Source organism: Pseudorasbora parva, chromosome 2 (assembly GCF_024679245.1).
Source record: "Pseudorasbora parva isolate DD20220531a chromosome 2, ASM2467924v1, whole genome shotgun sequence".
Lineage (NCBI taxonomy): Eukaryota > Metazoa > Chordata > Actinopteri > Cypriniformes > Gobionidae > Pseudorasbora > Pseudorasbora parva.
In genome coordinates this window covers 13277150-13296955 of record NC_090173.1, presented here as the reverse complement: position 1 = coordinate 13296955, position 19806 = coordinate 13277150, and the positions used below count along the sequence as shown (strand labels likewise).

At 38.3% G+C, this 19806-nt stretch overlaps 1 protein-coding gene across 2 annotated transcripts; it reads left to right on the top strand.

Moving 5' to 3' along the window:
• The first annotated feature begins 1627 nt into the window (after nt 1–1627).
• On the top strand, nt 1628–9423 carry mif4gdb (MIF4G domain containing b). 2 transcript variants are annotated; one of them, XM_067428758.1, is made up of 6 exons: nt 1628–1692; nt 3674–3756; nt 3854–3957; nt 4095–4250; nt 5366–5458; nt 6600–9423. In XM_067428758.1, exons 2-6 carry the CDS (start codon nt 3675–3677, stop codon nt 6825–6827), a joined length of 663 nt encoding a protein of 220 aa, XP_067284859.1. In that variant the 5' UTR covers nt 1628–1692; nt 3674; the 3' UTR covers nt 6828–9423. The 2 variants fall into 2 exon arrangements, with proteins under 2 accessions (XP_067284859.1, XP_067284858.1); XM_067428757.1 differs by having other exon boundaries at nt 3848–3957.
• The last annotated feature ends 10383 nt before the right edge of the window (nt 9424–19806 follow it).

Here is a 19806-nt window from a genome sequence, read left to right as displayed (position 1 = left end):
GCGATGTAAAGCCAAAGCTCACGATTGATGTGCTCTCACTGTGCGGTCCGACCGTCGAGCGCGTCTTGACTGCTCACACTGTACGGGTGAAAAATGCGCAATAAAACCCCCGTGGCGACGATAGACCATGGTGTATTAGAGAGGTAAATGCATCAGCTATTGATATCAAGAGTATTTAGAATTTATGTATAAAAGTATTATTATTAGAGTAGGCCTACTTTTATTATTAAATTTATATTACATTAATTCCCCCCCCCCCCCAACAATAATGCATCGACACACTGCATAATAAAATAATAGATAGATTAGCCTACTCCTCACTATTTAAAAACATTTAGCCCGATTAAACAAGGATTATAATGTCAGAACACTGCAATAATAATGTCCGCAATGAAAAGTAAATAGCAGATTTATCTAAAAACAACTTGTTTAACACAAAATGGGCCTCATATTGTCTCTTTTCTCACAATATGGACCAAAATAGAAATATTAAGAAAATAAATAAGAAAGAAAAGGCAATAGGCTACATTATCAGTATGTTGAATTACATTTCTCTCTCGTTGTCTGAGAATATGCGCCGAAAGCTTGTCAGATTTTACTTTCACTTTCTGTAGTGAATAATTGACTGGGTTTGAGACTGCGTTTAAACTGCGCATTGTGTGATATCCACTGACTCGCGTTCATGAAGAAAAAGAAAACATTGCAACATGGCATTGTGTCAAGATGGACAACGGTTCCCACTTTCCGTCATAATAAGATTAAATAGGCCTAGGCTAAATATTAATTAATATTAAAAATAAAATAAAAATAAAATGTGAAAGTAAAACAAGTAAATTAATGATCAACTAGCTAAATGAATAAGATGCACTGGATACAACACAAACTGGAGGCACAACAGTTTACTTAATTTCTGCAATTTGATAGCTGACTACATAATTAAAGATCTCCCTCTTTTCGTTTTCTTCCTTAATGCTTTTAAAAATTAAATGGTTGAACTTCTGCTTTCGCGCAGGCGCAGTGAGGGGAAATAGGGCAATCAGTTCGTGGCTTTGCTTCAACTACTTTAAGAAATAATGCTTTTAACAAGTTGTCCAAATCACACATCAGACCAAAAATAGCTTTCTAAAATAGCGAAGACTTCATTTGAGGAGCACAGTCAGTCAATCATCATAATACCAATTCAAACTCAAAAGCATCCGGGTGGACTGGGTCGATTTATTAATGTATTTGAAGCATAAAAAGCAATCAGAAAGGTAAAATGCTAACAAAAAAAAATACAATATGACATAAATAATCCTTTTAGACAAGTTGTCAAGAGTGCTTGCTCATTATTATTTTAAAACAATCATAATAAGAAAATTACCTTGTTTTACATGCTGCAAATGAATTTAATAACATAATGTAGGCTATGGCAAAATATATGCTTAGCTTTTTTATAAAAAAAATTCTCAGAATGTACATTATTATTAAACGAATTGTGGTTGCAAAAGCGGCAGACCTCGTAATGAATATTAAATCACCGTTTCAGCCAATCAGTTAGGTCAACCGAGTCAACGTCATGTTACGTAATTAATATTCATAAGTCTAGACAGCTGGTTGGTCGATTCGTTCGTTTACGGGACAGAAGCTGACCGCAGGAGAAGAACCGGGGATTGAGATATGTGAGAACATTTGCGTTTGCAGGTTTTTAAAGTAAGTTTTTTTGTCCTTATGAAATGCGATATTAATCCCTTTCCCCAAACCACACATTTAATAGTATGAAAATGTGCGTTAGTGTTGTTTAGGCTACTGTGTTTGACATCCGCTGTTTTGAATGGTGTTGAATGAATGCTCGTGGCATTCGTGTGAAAAGGTGTATGACTTTTGAGTAATTTAGACGTCCATATGTTCGTATCTAGATAGAATAACTAAAGAAAACAGTAAAGTATTTTTTCACTAATCCTCCTTCATCAATGATTTCGCCGATGGCACGTGGAAGTAAAGTTACAGTTGCAGTTGATTGTGGTTTTGGCTCTTTGGATCAGCAGTTTATCATGAAGTTAATGTGTGCTTGTTGGAAGTGTCACTGCGTTTGCCCGGTTGTCCTAATCCCTTTATCCCTTTAACACACGAGCTGATCTGATTCCCTTTCAGCGTCCAGTTCAGACTGATGACGCCACATATTTCACACATGATCTGTTTCACCACAGCTCAATGGCAATAATGGGTTAGCATTGAGTTACATTGTCATTAACTAGAACTTGACTATGTGAGTAATCAGACATATAATATAAAACGGTCAATATTGGGACTCAGGAATTGATTTTAAGGGATATTAAATGGATTGTTCACCGACAAATAAAAATTAGCCCATTTAGGCTACTCACTCTCATTCTTCATCCAGGTGAACACAGTCAGAGTTATATCAAAAATATCCTGGACAATCCAAGCTTTATAATGGCAGTAAATAGTTTTTTAGTTTATGAAGTCCATACAAGTGCATGCATCTGTCATATAACTGCTCGGCTCTGGGGGGTTAATAAAGGCCCTTTGAAGCCACGTGGCACGTTTGTCTAAGAAAAATATCCATATTTAAAACTTCATAGACTAAAATAACGAACTTACAGTAGAAAGCATACGCAAGTCGACTTTTGCTAAAAGAGCAGCCCTTAACGCGATGTACAGGAGCATCACATGCTTTGATACCTCTCATGGAAGCTAGCCAACAAACTCAAGCCCCTATTATATCGAAATCCCCCTCCTTTTCTCTTAAAAATTTCTCCTTTTAGACTCTAATTCATGACTGGTCTTTTGTTTTGCTCTATCCTCTGCGCTTCTGCGTCCATCAATGCGCAAGGGTCAAGTGTTACTCTTTCGCTGTAAATTGATGCATACAGCAATCCACCAGGAAGTTAATTATTTTAGTCTATAAAGTTTTAAATATGGATATTTTTTGCACTTTCATGGACTTCAAAATGAAACAACAATTCACTGCCATTATAAAGCTTGGAGAGCCAAGACCTTTTTTTTTTCTTTTTTTTTTATATATATAACTGATTACATTTATCTGAAAGAAGAAAGTTATATTCACCTATGACTTGAGGGTGAGTAAATAATGGGTAATTTTAATTTTTGGGTGAACAAACCCTTTAACCTTTCTCACAGGAATATGTTCATAAAGTCAATTCATATTAGTTTCACAGTTAACAAAACCTAATTCTAAGCCAGCAAATACGTGCATCTGCCAACTACAGGCCACTATGGTTTTTAATCTCATAAGTATTAACTAGTACTCACTAGACTTAACTGTAAACACTAATGAACATTTTACCCTGATGCCTACAGTACTTTTTTATTGTGCAATTGCTGAATAAACTTTGATAATGTTTGGTTTTATAAATTTAGTTGAGCGAGTATATTGTTCACTGTGGCTTTAAAAAATGTGTTTTTGGGTCTTTATATGGTCATGATTTAGGCAACTCTCTGAGATGAGGCAGACAGGAGAGCTTGGCTATTAGTGTTTCTGGTTGTTTGTTTCTTGCTGCTCAACTTAATTTGTTCTTCCTCATTGCTGTTTCAGACTAAATGTACATTGCTTCAGATATTTGCTACTGCAGTAAACCGGATCCTATGTGCCCGAAGGTCAGTTATTGATTGACTGATCAATTGATTGACTCACTTTCCATCCTAACAGAATGGAGAACTCATCTAAAGAAGATTACAAGATTCAGTCGTTTGATTTGGAGACTCAGAAACTCCTCAAAACTGCCTTGAAAGGTCGTTATGTTGGATATGCAGTGGTTTTGTCCATCTTGTTTTACTGTTAGCCTTACCTTACTGTAGTAAAATAACTTTTTTGACTTGTCAGACCCAGGTTCAGTTGACCTGGAGAAAGTGTCCAGTGTAATAGTGGATCAGTCTCTGAATGACCAGATCTTCAGCAGGGAGGCGGGACGCATCTGTTACACCATTGTGCAGGTAAACAATTGCACCACATGTCAAGATAAGTAGAGTATGCTTATCAGTTTGCATTGTCTTGATTGCATGAAAAAGTAGGACATTTAGCTTGTAGTTTGTTAGGACTGACTTGGGAGTATTTGACCCGCTCGATTCAGGCAGAGGCCAAACAGGCCAACGGGAGTGTGTTTCGGCGTAACCTGCTGAACCGCCTGCAGCAGGAGTTTAAAGCCAGAGAAGAGACGCGGAAGAGATCCACTCAGGAGTGGGTTTGCCTTGTGTCCTTCATCTGCAGCATCTTTGACTACCTCAAGGTGAAGAGTTGCCTTCTGTTTTAATGATTCCATTTTACAAAGGAAGATAAATATTATTTAAAGGGGTTCTTGATTATGATTGAACTTTTTCTTAACTTTAGTTAGTGTGTAATGTTACATAAGCATAAACAACATCTGCAAAGTTACGACACTCAAAGCAAAGGGAGATATTTTGTTTTACAGAAATTGCTTTTTAAGGACTACAACAAACAGCTGGTTGGAACTACAACAAGCTTCTTCCTGGGTTAGTGACATCACTAACCCTAAAATTTACATAAACCCCGCCCCACAGGAATATGCAACAAAGGGGCAACTCCGCCATGTTGGGCAGTAGTAGAGTGTTGTTGGCATCACTTGAAAGACAAATGTTGATTCTCAAAGATGGATCAAATCCAACTCTTTATGATCCAACTCCATTTCCAACATACGCAAGTTCTGCACTTTATAATGTGTGTTTGCAAATCGACTTTATGAAAGTGCTAATGTGGCTAAAGCTATCGTTGTCTGATCCTGTGTCCACAGAGACCAGAGCTTGTTATTTTTAACCCGAAAATGCTCACCGCCTGTAAAATCGGAAGCAAAATTGTATTACTTCTTAAAAATAAAACTAATGACATAGCTCTGATCTCTGTCAATACAGAGACAATGGTAACTTCAGCCACCATAAATCGTCCTAAACAGCACATTCAGAAATGTGATTTGGTACATTCTGTAATTACATTTTCTGAAGATGTAGTTGGTCAAACAGTTGGTATTTATTTATCTTTGTGAATTCCTCTTGCTGTGTGAGGTTTTCCACATGCCAGTTGTTGTTGTTTTATCCAAACTAGGAAAATGCTCTGCCCTATTCTAAAAAGGGTTTCGGAGCAGCAGCTATCATTCGCATTTAAAGATACACACACACACATACTATTTTGCTGCCACCCAAATAGAGGCTTTTAAAACATCCTATAATAAATAATCTGCAGGGTATTTTAAGCTGAAGCGTCACAGATACATTCTGGGGACACCTGAGACTCATATATCTTGTGAAAAGGGCATTATGGGACCCCTTTAAAGAATATATGAAGATATAAAGTTCTTGCTAACTTTTTACTTTATTATGTCAACTGCAGGTTAACAACATGCCCATGATGGCCCTGGTGCACCCCGTCTATGACTGTTTGTTCAGACTGGCCCAGTCTGATGCCCTGAAGAATGAGGAGGAGGTGAATCTTGAACATTATTTTTCACCTGTGGTTGACTAAATAAGTAAACAACAAACTTTCGGCAACATAAGATATTCGAACAAAATTGCATATATATACATACATACATACATACATACATACATACATACACGTTTTGTTATGTTAAAGCCTCATTCAAAAATGGATTAAATGTATTATTTTCCTAAAATTTCTACAAACAATACCCCATAAAGACAGTGCGAAAAATGTTTGTTTGAGGTCACTTGTACGTAAGTATTCACAGGCTTTGCCATGACACTCAAAATTGAGCTCAGGTGCTCCTTTCCACTGATCATCCTTGAGATGTTTCTACAACTTGCTTGGAGTCCACCTGTGGTAAATTCAGTTTATTGGACATGATTTTGAAAGGCACACTCTGGTCTGATGAAACAAAGATTGAACTCTCTGGCCTGAATGACAAGCATCATGTCTGGAGGTAATCAGTCACCGCTCATCACCTGGCGAATACCATCCCTACAGAAAAGCGGTGGTGGCAGCATCATGCTGTGGGGATGTTTTTCAGCAGCAGGAACTGGGAGACTAGTCTGGATCAAGGGAAAGATGAATGCAGCAATGTACGGAGACATCCTTGATGAAAACCTGCTCCAGAGCGATCTGGACCTCAGACTGGGACTAAGGTTCCTCTTTCAATAGAAAAACGACCCTTAGCACACAGCTAAGATAACAAAGGAGTGGCTATGGGAAAAACTCTGTGAATGTCCTTGAGTGGCCCAGCCAGAGCTCAGAATTGAACCCGACTGAACATCTCTGAAGATCTGAAAATGGCTGTGCATCGACGCTCCTCATCCAACCTGATGGAGCTTGAGAGGTCCTGCGAAGAAGAATGGGACAAACTGCCCAACAATAGCTGTGCCAAGCTTGTAGCTTCATACTCAAAAAGTTTTTTTTTTTTTTTGTGTGTGATTTTAGTTTTAGTTTTTAATTATTTTAAATAAATTAGCAAAGATTTCAAACAAACTTATTTCAAGTTTATTATTTGTAGAATTGAGGAAAATACTGAACTAAATTCATTTGGAATCATTCTCTCTCTCTCTCTCTCTCTCTCTTTCTCTCTCTCTCTCTCTCTCTCTCTCTCTCTCTCTCTCTCTCTCTCTCTCAGGTGGACTGTCTGGTGTTGCAGTTGCATCGTATTGGAGATCAGCTGGAGAAGATGAACATGCAGCTGATGGACGAGCTGTTCAATCTGCTGAGGGACGGGTTTCTCCTGCAGGAGGACCTGAGCTCAATGGGTCGCCTGCTCCTGCTGGAGATCCTGGAGTTTCGTGCGGGAGGCTGGACTCTCAGTGACACGGCTCAGAAATATTACTACAGCGAAGTGACGGACTGAGGTCTCAAAGAAATTGCTTGCGAAAGGAACCAGGAGTGGAGGTTTTATTTTTATTATGATCTTTAATGAGGTCTGGGTGATTCAATAGGTTTGAGGATTGAAGAATGGACAAAGTTAGTTGCAGTTCTGGGTTTTGGAGTTGTTTCAGTTAGGGAGAGTTTGTGGTCTTTTGATGTTGTGATGACTATTTTTAAAGTCAACATGAATTCAAAATTGATCTTATTTACTTTGTTAAAAACACATTCCTTCTTTTGTTAGTTGTATATATATTATGGGGTGGCACAGTGCATGGAAAAAAAAACAGTTCGGTTTGCTTGTCTCGGTTTGGAGCATGTGCGTTGCACGGTTCGACACATGCACAATGTAGCCTCATGCCCGTATGTTACCTCAGACAGTGGGTGTCTTTTTCACGTGAAATAAGAGGTGTGTATGGACATACAGTAAAAGTGGAGTGCTGCAGGTCACGTCACATGTGGAAATGGCAGGTGGGAGAGATAAGGAAGGCTGTCAGGAGTTGGAGGATGCGCCAACAGCGTATAATGCCGGCTTAACACCGCATGTGCAAGCAGTGCGTTGGCAGGGCACAAGAAGTGTGTATGGAAAGTATTTGTCTCGCGCAGCTAAACCGCGTGGCTCGTGTATTGCAAATACAGATGAATATCGCCCATTCTGTCACCTTTTCCGGTGTTCTCCTCTGACACCTGTCATTCTCCTGCTTTGATTTATGATGGGCAGCATAAGTTATATCTGCTGCAAATGCGACTGTGTTCCCCTCTTTCCCAAACACATGCATAAAACATGTTGTATATAAATATAGTTCACATGATAAATGTAACATTAAAGTTAAGATAAGCTTCTAGTTTTAATAATTTAAACATGCCTTTGAAGATTGGGCAAAACGCTGCTCACACTGAATTAAAGCCACAGTACATTGTTCTGATAAAAATTGACATGATTACATGAAAAATGTTACGCCAATGTGTTGGACAGCATAAGCAGGAGACAGCCAGTTAGGAAACAACTTCTATCCAACATTATATAACTTTTTTAAAATACTGTATCCTAAATTGTGGAAAAAAAAGAACCGTACCAAACCGAAAACCATGACCCTAAAACCGTGATACGAACCAAACCGTGGGTTTTGTGAACTGTGCCACCCCTAATATATTTTTGTTACAGAGATACTTCATGTCCAAGCATTCCTTGAGGCAAATTATTAATATTTGCAATTATGCAGTTTGTTCATGGTTAAGCAACAATCCTAAATCAAATCCAGCTTCTGAAAAAAAAAAAGACGACTTCTAGCCAAAGTGTTTTTAAAGGTCCCGTTCTTACCGATTCCATCTTTCAAACTCTAGTTAGTGTGTAATGTTGCTGTTAGAGCATAAATAATACCTGTAAAATTATAAAGCTCAAAGTTCAATGCCAAGCGAGATATTTTATTTAACAGAAGTTCCCTTTCAAAGCCTACAGCGAACGGCCGGTTTGGACTACACCCCTGCACTTCCTGCTGTAATGACGTCACTAGAACCGTTTGTTGACTATCCCTCCGCCCACAAGAACACGCAAAATAGGCGGCGTGGTCTCGTTGCTCTACCACGTGGAGAAGAGCGCGCATTCAGCGCTTGCATCTCCCCGTTATGGTAAGAGGCAGGACTTTTCCGGGCAAAGTGCGCTAAGCTGCTGTCCAATCACAACACGGGAGGCACTGGCCCAATCAGAACTCGTTACGTGTTTCTGAAGGAGGGACTTCATAGAACAAGGAAATCATCAGGCCGTTTTTAGGACAGAGGAAACAGCGCTGTACAGATAAGTAAATTGTGTGAAAAATACTGTGTTTTTAAGCTTCGAAAACACGCGAAGAACGGGACCTTTAATTTTTGCTACAAATGTGGTACCTTTTAGCTATCATCGGTCACAGATCTTTAAACATTTGTTTGGTTACTGAGTGAATGCAGTTAAAGTTCATCTTCAGTTGATCATTGAAGTGTCATACTTTACAATCATGGTTTATTAATTTAGTTTTTATTCCATTGTCAAAGGGCTATAATCATAACATAAAAGGTAGTAGCATAACTTAATAAGATGGTTTTAATATCAATATATTTTAGTTGTTTGTTTTCCTAACCAATTATTACTAACAAATGATTTTCACCTCAGGAGAATGAAAAGCAATTTTTATTGTACAGTGCATCATTACTTTATATAACAATATATTTATGTTCTATAATAGATATTAATTTAAATCTGTGGGGGGAAAAAAACGTTCATAAAGCAGTTTACAAGAGTCACAACATTTAAATGCAATGTTACCTTAAGGGATAATATTTTCTATGAAAAGATGAGTGGATGTTTATCTGTCAAAACTTAAACTAATGAAGGAGTAAAGCATTAAGTTTGCACAGTTACAATTAAATGTTTTTCCTATTATGCATCATTTCTATCTGATGAAGATCCACTGGATTTAAATGTTAACCTGAAGACAGGTAATATGCTAAAAAGTATAAAAATAAGCTCCTGCTCAGCTGTTCTTGGTCTGATTGATTCCTCTGGGCTCTGATTAGACAATTTCTTATCAATTTGTTTTGATGCCACCTAAACCATTTCAAATAAAGAATAAAATAAATAAAAAATTGTGCTCAGTTTTATACAAACCTGTAATGAGATGTTTTACATTTGTTCCATATTTTAATTGTTAGTTAATGTAAAGTCGTTCACACTGTTCAACTCTTGAAAATAATTCTTGGTCAAAATTGAAATGAGACTTTTTATCATTTGCATACAAAGACAGTCTATATTAGAGTCAGATTCTCTCATGTCTTTTTATCTGAGATGCTCCTCCAAACTCCTGATGCCGTCAGTCCAAAGCAAAGGAGTCCAGATGTGCTCTCTCTACCACCAGCGGTAGTGTGAACCAGAGAAACTGAGCTCCTCTGGAAGCAGAAAGAACAGCACTGCTGTGGCAGTAGTGAATATTAACCAGAGAAACTGAGCTTCTGTGGGAGGAGAAGGTTACAGCCAAGTGAAAGCAAAACTTACGTAAGCTATCTGACGTTTCACATGGGGTTTATTATCAGCGCTGTTCCCATGCACGCACACATGGGCCAGTTTGCAACACTTCACTGACAAAGCGAATTCTTATGAACCATGACGTTTGCTTACTGTGATTATATCATAATGTTATGTTTATAGTTGTAAGACTGTAGATTGTATCTCCCTCTTATGATTTTAATGAGTTTCCTGGGCATGGACATTTATTTATTAATAAGAAATGGACATCTCAAAAAATAAGAGCCCCATTCGGTTACACAAATATGCTTCTCCACTTGTCGGTCTAACTTTTTCTCCTTTCTCTCCCATAGGAGCTCCGTTCTCTGGCTAAATTTCACCACTACAACAACAGTGCTGTTCCATTTGGTCCAGCTATCCGATCTCTTTGTAAAGCGTTACATGTGTCAATCATTGATTGTGAAAATGCTCTGAATTGAAGCATTATGAAACATTGTTTGCAAGCCTGTAGAATGCACGACAGCGCCACATTCGGATTTTAAACCGTGATCACTCGCTCGCATTTATTTAATTAAATTAGCCTTTGAATTTTGCAGTGCCCAAATATAAGATGGCGTACAACGATCATTGATACACTTGTTATACAATAGCCTGCCCGACTGTGAGGCATTGATGTTACATTAAATTCAAAATACAATATTTTGCACATATCTATTTATACTCGTATTTGCGAGTATGGTTGCACAGTCTAACCCATTATGAAGCTTATGCATCAAGTTGAGAAGTATTGAAACAAAGGCATTGTTTCAGCTGATTCCAACTAGTGGCTGATTGTTTGGCGTAATATAATGCACTATTGCGTTCAAACGTTTTACCAGCGCTTTGCCAGCAAGTATTTTTCACCACCACGTACGCTACGCAACCGCGTGCACGTCCTTGATGAACGGACTTCTCGTATCGGTCTGTACTGTAGTAAGTTAACTTACACAGAGGCGGCAAGAAAAGCTTAATGTGCGTCTTATACATCTTAGGACGAGAACTGTTTTAGTTTTCCCTGTTGCAAGTCTGTACTGTGCACTCTGACTGTCGGAGCACTGCTCTCAGAGCTGACTCTCGTCATGGTCGCCCGTTATTTAACAGAAAATCACTTATTGAAGTTTATGAGTCGATTAGACATGTTAGGAGACAGAATCGCGATTGTGAAACGTGGCAATTGACACAACTACATCTCGGGATAAGCAGAAATGTTTTTTTTACAGTGAATTCTGATGGAATCAGCTGAAAAGGGGGTTTAGGGTAGCGAGGGTATAAATATGAAAGGAAAGACTGTAGCATTATAGAATTTTTTCGAGCAGCGTGGAGCCGGGACCTGCCGGAAATGCCGCCCATGCTGATAAACTGTCAACAAAATGGAGGTAAGAAAGCTGCGTATATACACACCTCTTTTGTTGATTAGCTGAGTACTCTCCGCCTGTGTCAATTATCTGAACAAGCTCCTCCTGAACCTTGTTAAGTAAAAACATCATGTAGTGTAGTGAGATGGACTTTGTAATGTTGTCTTTAGTGCCTTTTATTGGTCTTGTGAGTGGGTCAGTGGAAATGTACTGAATGCCAATGGAGGCCTTTCTGAAGCCTTTCTCAGCCATCAGCTTTCAACAAAAACATCTTCATTTGTGTTCTGAAGATGAACGAAGGTGTTACGATTGTCCAACGACATGAGGGTGAGTAATTCATGAAATAATTTTCATTTTTGGGTGAACTTCGTGTGATTCATAAAGCTTGAAAACATTGTAAGAAAAAAGGAAGGAAAAACTGATTGTGCTTAACATCCACTTTTGTGTTTCATAGAAGAAAGGGTTTGGAACAACATGAAGGTGAGTAATCTTTCCGATGTAGACAACGGGTTAAGTAAAAATATAAGGATTAGTGCATAGTGGTGCATAAATTTAAATTAACTTGTTTGTAATTAGAATTTTTTTAAGGTTAAGTCTATTTTTTTCCTAGGCATTTGTCAGTAATGCAGTCAAAATGGGCATAATTTGAATAAGGCTGATTTAAGGTGTGCCCCTAAATGTTGGACTGCATTTATGTAGCGCTTTCAACCAACCCCTATGGCCACCCAAAGCGCTTTACATTTTGCTTCACATTCACCCATTCATACACTGACGGCGACGTCAGCCATGTAAGGCTCCATCCAGCTCGTCGGGTCATGGACACTTCGACACTTGGTCAGGTGGAATCGGGGATCGAATCACCAACCTTCCGGTTTGTAGACAATCTACATGAACCACTGAGCCACTGCCGCTCTAAATGTTGTGCTTGTGTTCCTAAACATGTTAGTTAGGGGCCACAGTGCTCCTCTTGAAAACAACTATTCTGGAGCCATGCATTCATTCAAACCTTCTGTGAAGGAACATGCATATTTCCAGAACATTTGTACTGTGTTGTATAGTGTCTTTTGTACTGTAAACCGTTTTATGCATGATTTATGGTAGATAACATTAGTTAATGTAACCCCATCTATACAGTGCTTCCTATCAAAATAGTCCTCATTTAATGTCCCACACATTGGTGTACAGCACCTCTTCATAGCATTGTATTCTTGTTATATTAATTAAGAGTATGAAGGGACACAAACTGCTCATCCAGTTACTCATGCAAAATCCTCAAAGACAAAGGATTGTGAACTTTCCCTCTAAAGGTTTAAGTTCATATTGTCTCACTGAGCCCCTGGAGGTGTGACCTCCACACAAGTTAAAAGTCACTATCACTACCCTCTTCTTTCTTCTCCTGATTGCTGTTCATGTAAAAAGACTGGAGACATCCAGTCAAACCGCTGGGCCTTAATTCACTATTTAACTGTTGTAGCTTCCTCGACCATAACGGAGTCAAACTAAACACCGCAAGTTCATCATCATTTCTTCGTTCAACGCAGAAGAAATTGATTGCAACTTCAACACCATCAACTTAAAACCATCAAGATGTTTTCTTTAGACTGCATCCGGATGTCAAGGCATTTAAGCATCGTACATTTAACTAAACAGAGGTTGAGTATAAGCTGCAGACTCCTTTAACAAACCACTTTGAAGTAAGAAACTGGTGGTTCTTTCAAATGGTTTAATGAATCTTTTCAAAGCCTCATTCCCTGTTTTGATTTTATTTGTATGTGTGTATGTGGTTGTTTAGATTAGTTATGTGTTTGTGATTTAGTTAAATACATTTTTTTGTGCACGGTTTGATTCTGGTCCCTGCTTGCAAATCAATGACCCTTTAATGATGTTTAATTTTGTGTGGGCGCAGTACCAAACTTTTCCTCTAGATGACATCCAAGCTCCATTATTGACCATATAAGTGCACCTCCATTTCCATATTGTTTAAGTGATCTAAACCATATATTTCCAATCATTTTCATACATTTTATTTAGTAGACATTCTATTCAGAAGTAGTATGGGAAGTTTGGCAGTATTTGATTTGAGAACATGTGCATTATACTTCACTGCTGCATCACAAATGACAAATTATCCTTTTTTCCTTTATATTTAAAATCTTTTCAGACCCCTTTGTCTCGAAAAATTGACTGGATGTTATATTTTAAACTCTTGACATAAAAACAATTTTATTTTTTTTTTGCAGTCTTTTATTTTAATTTTTTTTTAATTTTATTGCTATTTCAAAATAAAGGTCTTAGCAACTTAGTAAGTAGTGAAATAAGTTTTCCATTGTTTACCACTGGCAGTCTCTTTCCACATCGTTAAACTGACTTCTGCTCTTCAGTAACTTCTCCATCATCTGATCCTTCATCTGGATAATCCATTAAAACATTGTTTAGTGCACTGATATCACCAGGATTGAGCAGATTGCCTTGGCCGCTGTGGTGAGATCTGGTATTTACCTCAACTCCTGATTAACCCTAGAATACAATATTGATAATTGCAACTAAGTAGACTTATGCTGTCAGGTTAGCCTAGAAATCTAGACGCACCCTAGCGGCAGCAAATCTAATCTACCCGTGAGTGTCTAGCAACTCTCAATACCCTTCTGAGCTGTAATCGCCAATCTCTTGCCAGGCCAATCACTTCGTGTATAGAGTCGGTGGGCGGGGCCATAATGACGACGGCCGAGTTGCGTTTGTGCTTCTAGTAAAGACAGAAGCTGGCGAACGGCGGTCTTTCGAATCAGCTTTGACCGTGACTCTGGAAGACTTGGAGTTGAGGTTTTTTCTGAGAAAAGAACAAAGAACGGCACTGAAGTCATTCTTAAGAAGGGAAGATGTGTTCGAGTTTTGCCGACCGGATACTGCGACTGTTTAATCTATCAACAAAGTCTGTTTCACCTTCGTTGCTCTGGTTGGTTGTTGCGCTATCCTATCTCGTGCAGAGGGAGTTTGAAAGACAACTGTTTATCCACCCCTCGGATTGAGCCCTGTCAATGGTGAGTTTCCAGACCAAACATCTTGATGTGGGTCTGGCTTGTCAGGCTACTGTAAGGTCAGAATTAGGCCTTAACCTACACTAGCGTTTTTAGTTTGTACCAGTTTTCTAGATAAATGAACAATACAAAATCAATAATAAGTCAACAACCCTTTGAATGAATTCATGCTTACCCTTCCAGCAGATTCTCTTCCGGTTGGTTAGTTGACCTGGGCCTTGTAAGATGCCCTATAATTTCTTTCTATTCTTATAGAACTGTCTTTATAAGCTGAAGTAAAAAACAACAGTACTTTGTCTTTATAAAAATAAAAATAATTTAAACAAAATATAAAAATACTGGTTACACAATAATCAATATATATTAGCAAAATATCAAAAGGTTATAGATTAAAATACTTCCAATCTCAACAGAGCAGTCCTGTATGAGTGGAAGAATATAAAGGCTAATTACCTTGTATGCATTTCCAAGCAATAGATGTAAAAAAGAACTTGTTCTCATCAGAGCAATTCAAGTGAAAATAATACAGCAGAGCAATTTGAGCAAATACTCGCAGAGAACCAATTTCTCCATGAGGATACACCTATCAATCAAATCAAAAGATGCACCCCAAACAGACAAACAACAGTGGTATTTATATCCTGTGCATTGATCTCTGCAGTTCCTTCAGGTTTTTTCCAGAGGAACTGGGACTGCTAGAGCTGTCAGCTGACTTGCGTTGGCGGCGGTTTCTTTAGGTTTCGCCATTTTTGGACATGGTTCCTTTCTTTCCTTCCTCTTGCTTTTGGGTTGTGTCTCATGTGTGTGTATGTATCTGGAAGTGTATTTGTAAGTTTACAATACCTCTTAATATTTATATTATGATCTTCCCTTACACAGCCCATGACCCTGTCGCCGGTTCACCACTGTTCCTTCCTTGGAGCACATTTGATCATGATCCTGGCTAGACCCAGTCATCTAGCCATCACAATTTGGCCCTTGTTAAACTCAATTAAATCCATACACTTGCCCATTTTTCCTGCTTCTTACACATCAATTTTGAGAAAAAATGTTTCACTTGCTGCCTGATATATTCCACCCACTAACAGGTGCCGCGATGAAGAGATAAACAGTTATTCACTTTACCTGGCAATATAAACTATATTGCCAGAAGTATTGGGACACCTCCATGAAGTGGTAGGCCATGTAAAATCACAGAGTGGGGTCAGCGCATGCTGAGGGTCACAGTGTGCAGACGTTGCCAACTTTTTGCAGAGTCAATACAGACCTCCTAACTTTGCGTGACCTTCAGATTATCTCAAGAACAGTGCACAGAGAGCTTCATGGAATGGGTTTTCATGGCCATGCAGCTCATCCAAGCTTTACATCACCAAGTGAGATGTAAAGTGTGGGATGCAGTGGGGTAAAGCACGCCACCACTGGACTCTAGAGCAGACTGGAGAAGTGTTCTCTAGAGTGACCAATATATATTCAAGGCTGCTCAATGACCTTGTAAAATCTCCCTTCTTTCTAAATACTGGCCAAGCCTCTGATGGATTTGCGATTCTCTAGGTAGGAAAATTAGTTTACACTGCAAAGGTGTCACAGAAGCGCTTCTGAAATGGCATTTAGATGTATTTAAGCGGACTATAGCTTTTAGGTTGCATTGTTTCTTTACACGTCATTTTGAGGAGGCACAGAGCAGCCACCCCTCAGCTGTATAAAGATGCCTTAGGGCCTGGTGAAAGATGGTATTGTAATGAGAACTCCGCAAGCTGGTGTGGATCCATTTGCAGAGAGTTTTAAATCATCAGGCAGTACACAGCATAGGTAAACAGGCAGGGTCAATAACAGGGTAGACAATCCAACCGAAGCAAACAAATCCAAGTCATGCGGCTAACGGGATAAACATTAAGCAGTCCAAGGCAGAAACGGGGAAATCCATCAGTAAAACACTCAGAAAAGTACTCGAAAGGAATAACAAGACTTTGCAGCTCAAGTGCAAGCTGAGCTATATAGCCAGACTGATAAGCCTAATGCAGTTCAGGTGTGCAGTAACCCGGAAGTCAATATTCTGACTACTGCTCCCTCCTGGTGAAGAGGTGGAACTTCAGATGCAGGTACAGTTATGGCAGGTAATATTGTATATTTTGATAACAATTTAGAACATTGTGTTTTTCATAACTGATTTATATCCTTAACATTAATTTGGTCCAAATCACGTCACTGACATTTGAGTGGACTTCACAAGAAGTACTTTGTGATGATGATTTTCATGGCCACATTTACCCCATACATTTCCAGGACGTAACATGATTTCAATCACGCGAAGAGGTAAATGCATTGAAATTCTAAGCAGTTTATGCGCAGACCAATAAATTATGATTTTCTTGGGGAAGTACCACCCCAACACAATTTACACGGTAGAAATAACCCAGAATACAGCATAATATGCTTACTTTCGCAGTGCAATGAACATAGGCGTTAGTATTTAATTAGCATCTCATGCACTGTAATAATTTATTCGATTTCCTTCTTAGTCCTTACTGTAAAAAAATTCAAGTAATTTCAACTAATTATTATTAAGTAACTAGTTTTACACATTTTTTTACGTTAACTCAATTTCGTTAAATTGTTACCTGAATTAACATTTTTAATTGGCTCAAACTTGACTTCAATATTAAAATGTACGTTTGCTCAATTATTTTTAAAGTTAATTGAATAAATAATTATTAGTGGGCTCAAACTTGACTTCAACTTTAAAATTTACATCTACTCAAACTGTTTTATAATTAATTCAATGAAAAAGTTTTTATTAGGGGTTTCATTTTTAAATGGTTTTAATAGTTACTAATTGCAGTGGAACTAAAATGCAATAGTTATGCAATAAAATACATAAAATGTTATAGTGAGGATAAAAACAAATAAAAACACATTGTATCATCTGCATTTGTCATACAAACAATACATTTTCATAACAATTAATTTCAAATTTCTTTAAAATAAAAAAATGACCAAAGCCCTTGTAACTTTTCTTTAATGTCTTTAATGCACCTTTAGTTTGGAAACTACACACTAGGGGTGTCCTCGACTAAGGATTTACACATTCGAATCAGAATTGTCGAATCTCTCTATGGTCGACCAATAGTCGAATCATCTATGTGTGTGAATGGGTTGGGAGGGACATGACACTTGCAACAACTTTTAATAAAGCGACCAAAACTGTCTGCCATCTGACACACGAACTGACAATGGCTTTCTTATTTAGGTTTAAATAAAAGGTAATGTGGTGGATAAACATTCGTAAACCGTTTTCTCATAACATGTTAAAGCCGCGATCGAAATACAGAACATCATACAAATATAATAAAAGAACATGTTGATAAATAAACCAAAAAAAAAATACCTGCCTAGAGAGGAAATGAGCACTGAGTGCGTTTACATGCACGTTCTTAAGCCGATTGTGCCTAAAGGGGGTCACACACCAAACTGAAGCTCAGCGCCGTCTCTCACACCAGACGCGCACATAGTACACGCAAGCTCAATTTTGAAATGACTCTGACCGAAGAGCTGCATGATAAGTGTATCTTGTAGCACCGGGTGAAATCAGTACATTCACGATTTGAGGGAAATATACGGTAATGGCGCCGCCGGTGTGTGTGTTCGAATTTTAAAGGCGCGGCGCGTCCGGTGCGAAGCTCCGCGCCCTTAAAGGGTTCGCTTAGCGCTGCGCCACATCTTTTTAACACTGCCTGCGTCTCAATCAGCTCCCTAGTTCAGTAGACAGGGCACTGATCAGGACATAAGTCAATGGGCTGTCTCCCTGATCAGTGCCCTGACTACTGAACTAGGGAGCTGATTGAGACGCACCCCATTAATATTGAGCACCCTCATATTGCCAAAATGGTATGATCCTCGTTTCATAACACCCGTGAAGATTCAACCGTGAGATCGGTGGTCGAATCCGGTCCCGCATATCGATGCATCGAATCTTCAACCATTAGGGGTCACCCCTACTACACACATGGTCAAAGTAGATACAGTGGAGCATTCTTGCTTCTTGTCAGCGTTTCAGAATGTAAAGGGATAGTTCACCAAAAATGAAAATTCTGTCATCATTTACTCACCCTCATGTTGTTCCAAACCTGTGATTTTCTTTGTTTTGCTAAACACAAGCAATTTGAAAGAGAGTTTGCAACAAAGCAGAGAGAGCAACCATTCACTACCATAGTATTTTTCCCCTACTGTGGTAGTGAATTGTTGCTCCATCTGCGTAGTTACAAAAAACTTCCAAATATCTTGTTTTGTGCTCAGCAGAACAAAGAAACTCATACAGGTTTGGAACAACATGAGGGTGAGAAAATGACAGAATTTTAATTTTTGGGTGAACTATCCCTTTAAGAAGAACTGACTGGCTTGGATGAAAAACTTTGCAATGAAGACAGCATCAATGGATATCTTGGTCACTTAGGACTGGTTTTAATGCAGATGAACCGTGAAGAACAAGAGCAGGAAATAAGCTAACATTTAAATAACACTTTCTGTTTGCTCAGTTAGCCTACCTCATTGCAACACAAAAAGGAATTAAAGCGTGTTTAACAGACGCAGCGAAAGCTTGTTGTATTTGGAACACGAACATTAAATGCAATAATATGGTTAAAATTAGTTTACAATATTTTAGAATCGTTTAGAATCTTTTTCGTCCCATTTTAGAAAAGTTTTTAAAATGTGCATTAAGAAAGTTAAATGTAGCTATTGACTGAGACACACACACACAAAAAATGTTTTAAAATTATTTATTTTAAGATTAGGGTTCAAAACTTTGGATCAGACTACAATGGAATAGACCATGACTGGAAAGTAGCCAACTGCTGTTTGTTTGTTTGTTTGTTTGTTTGTTTTTGACCGTTGCAATTTGCACACATGCTTTTTAAAAACACATTACACCTAGTTTAGACGTATAAATGTACGTTAACTGTAATGTGTATATAGTCAATAGCTACATTTAACTTTCTTAATGCACATTTTAAAAACTTTTCTAAAATGGGACGAACAAGATTCTAAACGATTCTAAAATATTGTAAACTAATTTGAACCATATTGCATTTGATGTCCGTGTTACAAATACAACAAGCTTTCGCTGCGTCTGTTAAACACGCATTCATTCCTTTTTGTGTTGCAATGAGGTAGGCTAACTGAGCAAACAGAAAGTGTTATTTAAATGTTAGCTTATTTCCTGCTCTTGTCCTTCACGGTTCATCTGCATTAAAACCTGTCCTGACGCGCGCATAATTTAAGAAAGCGAAAGCGAAAGCTTATTTAGTCACGGGTTCGTGTGAAAGACTGTGGACAAAAACTCGTTTTTTAAGATAAAACTATGATTTTATTATAGCTCTTTCGTACACTATGGACGTTACGTTTGTTGTTATATCAGTTCTCCTGGTTATCACTGATGGTGTGTATTATCACGTTACGTTCATACGCTAAAATAGCCTCGAGCCATTTTTTTTAACGCAATGGTTTCTCTATTTCTTTACAGGGCTCACTGTGCGCGGTCCCTCT

Excerpts from the sequence above, each read along its gene's own strand:
- mif4gdb (XM_067428757.1), top strand. The coding sequence starts at position 3,675 with ATGGAGAACTCATCTAAAGAAGATTACAAGATTCAGTCGTTTGATTTG. Across the intron at positions 3,958-4,094 it reads TCTGTTACACCATTGTGCAG|GCAGAGGCCAAACAGGCCAA; the intron begins GTAAACAATTGC and ends CGCTCGATTCAG. Across the intron at positions 4,251-5,365 it reads GCATCTTTGACTACCTCAAG|GTTAACAACATGCCCATGAT; the intron begins GTGAAGAGTTGC and ends TGTCAACTGCAG.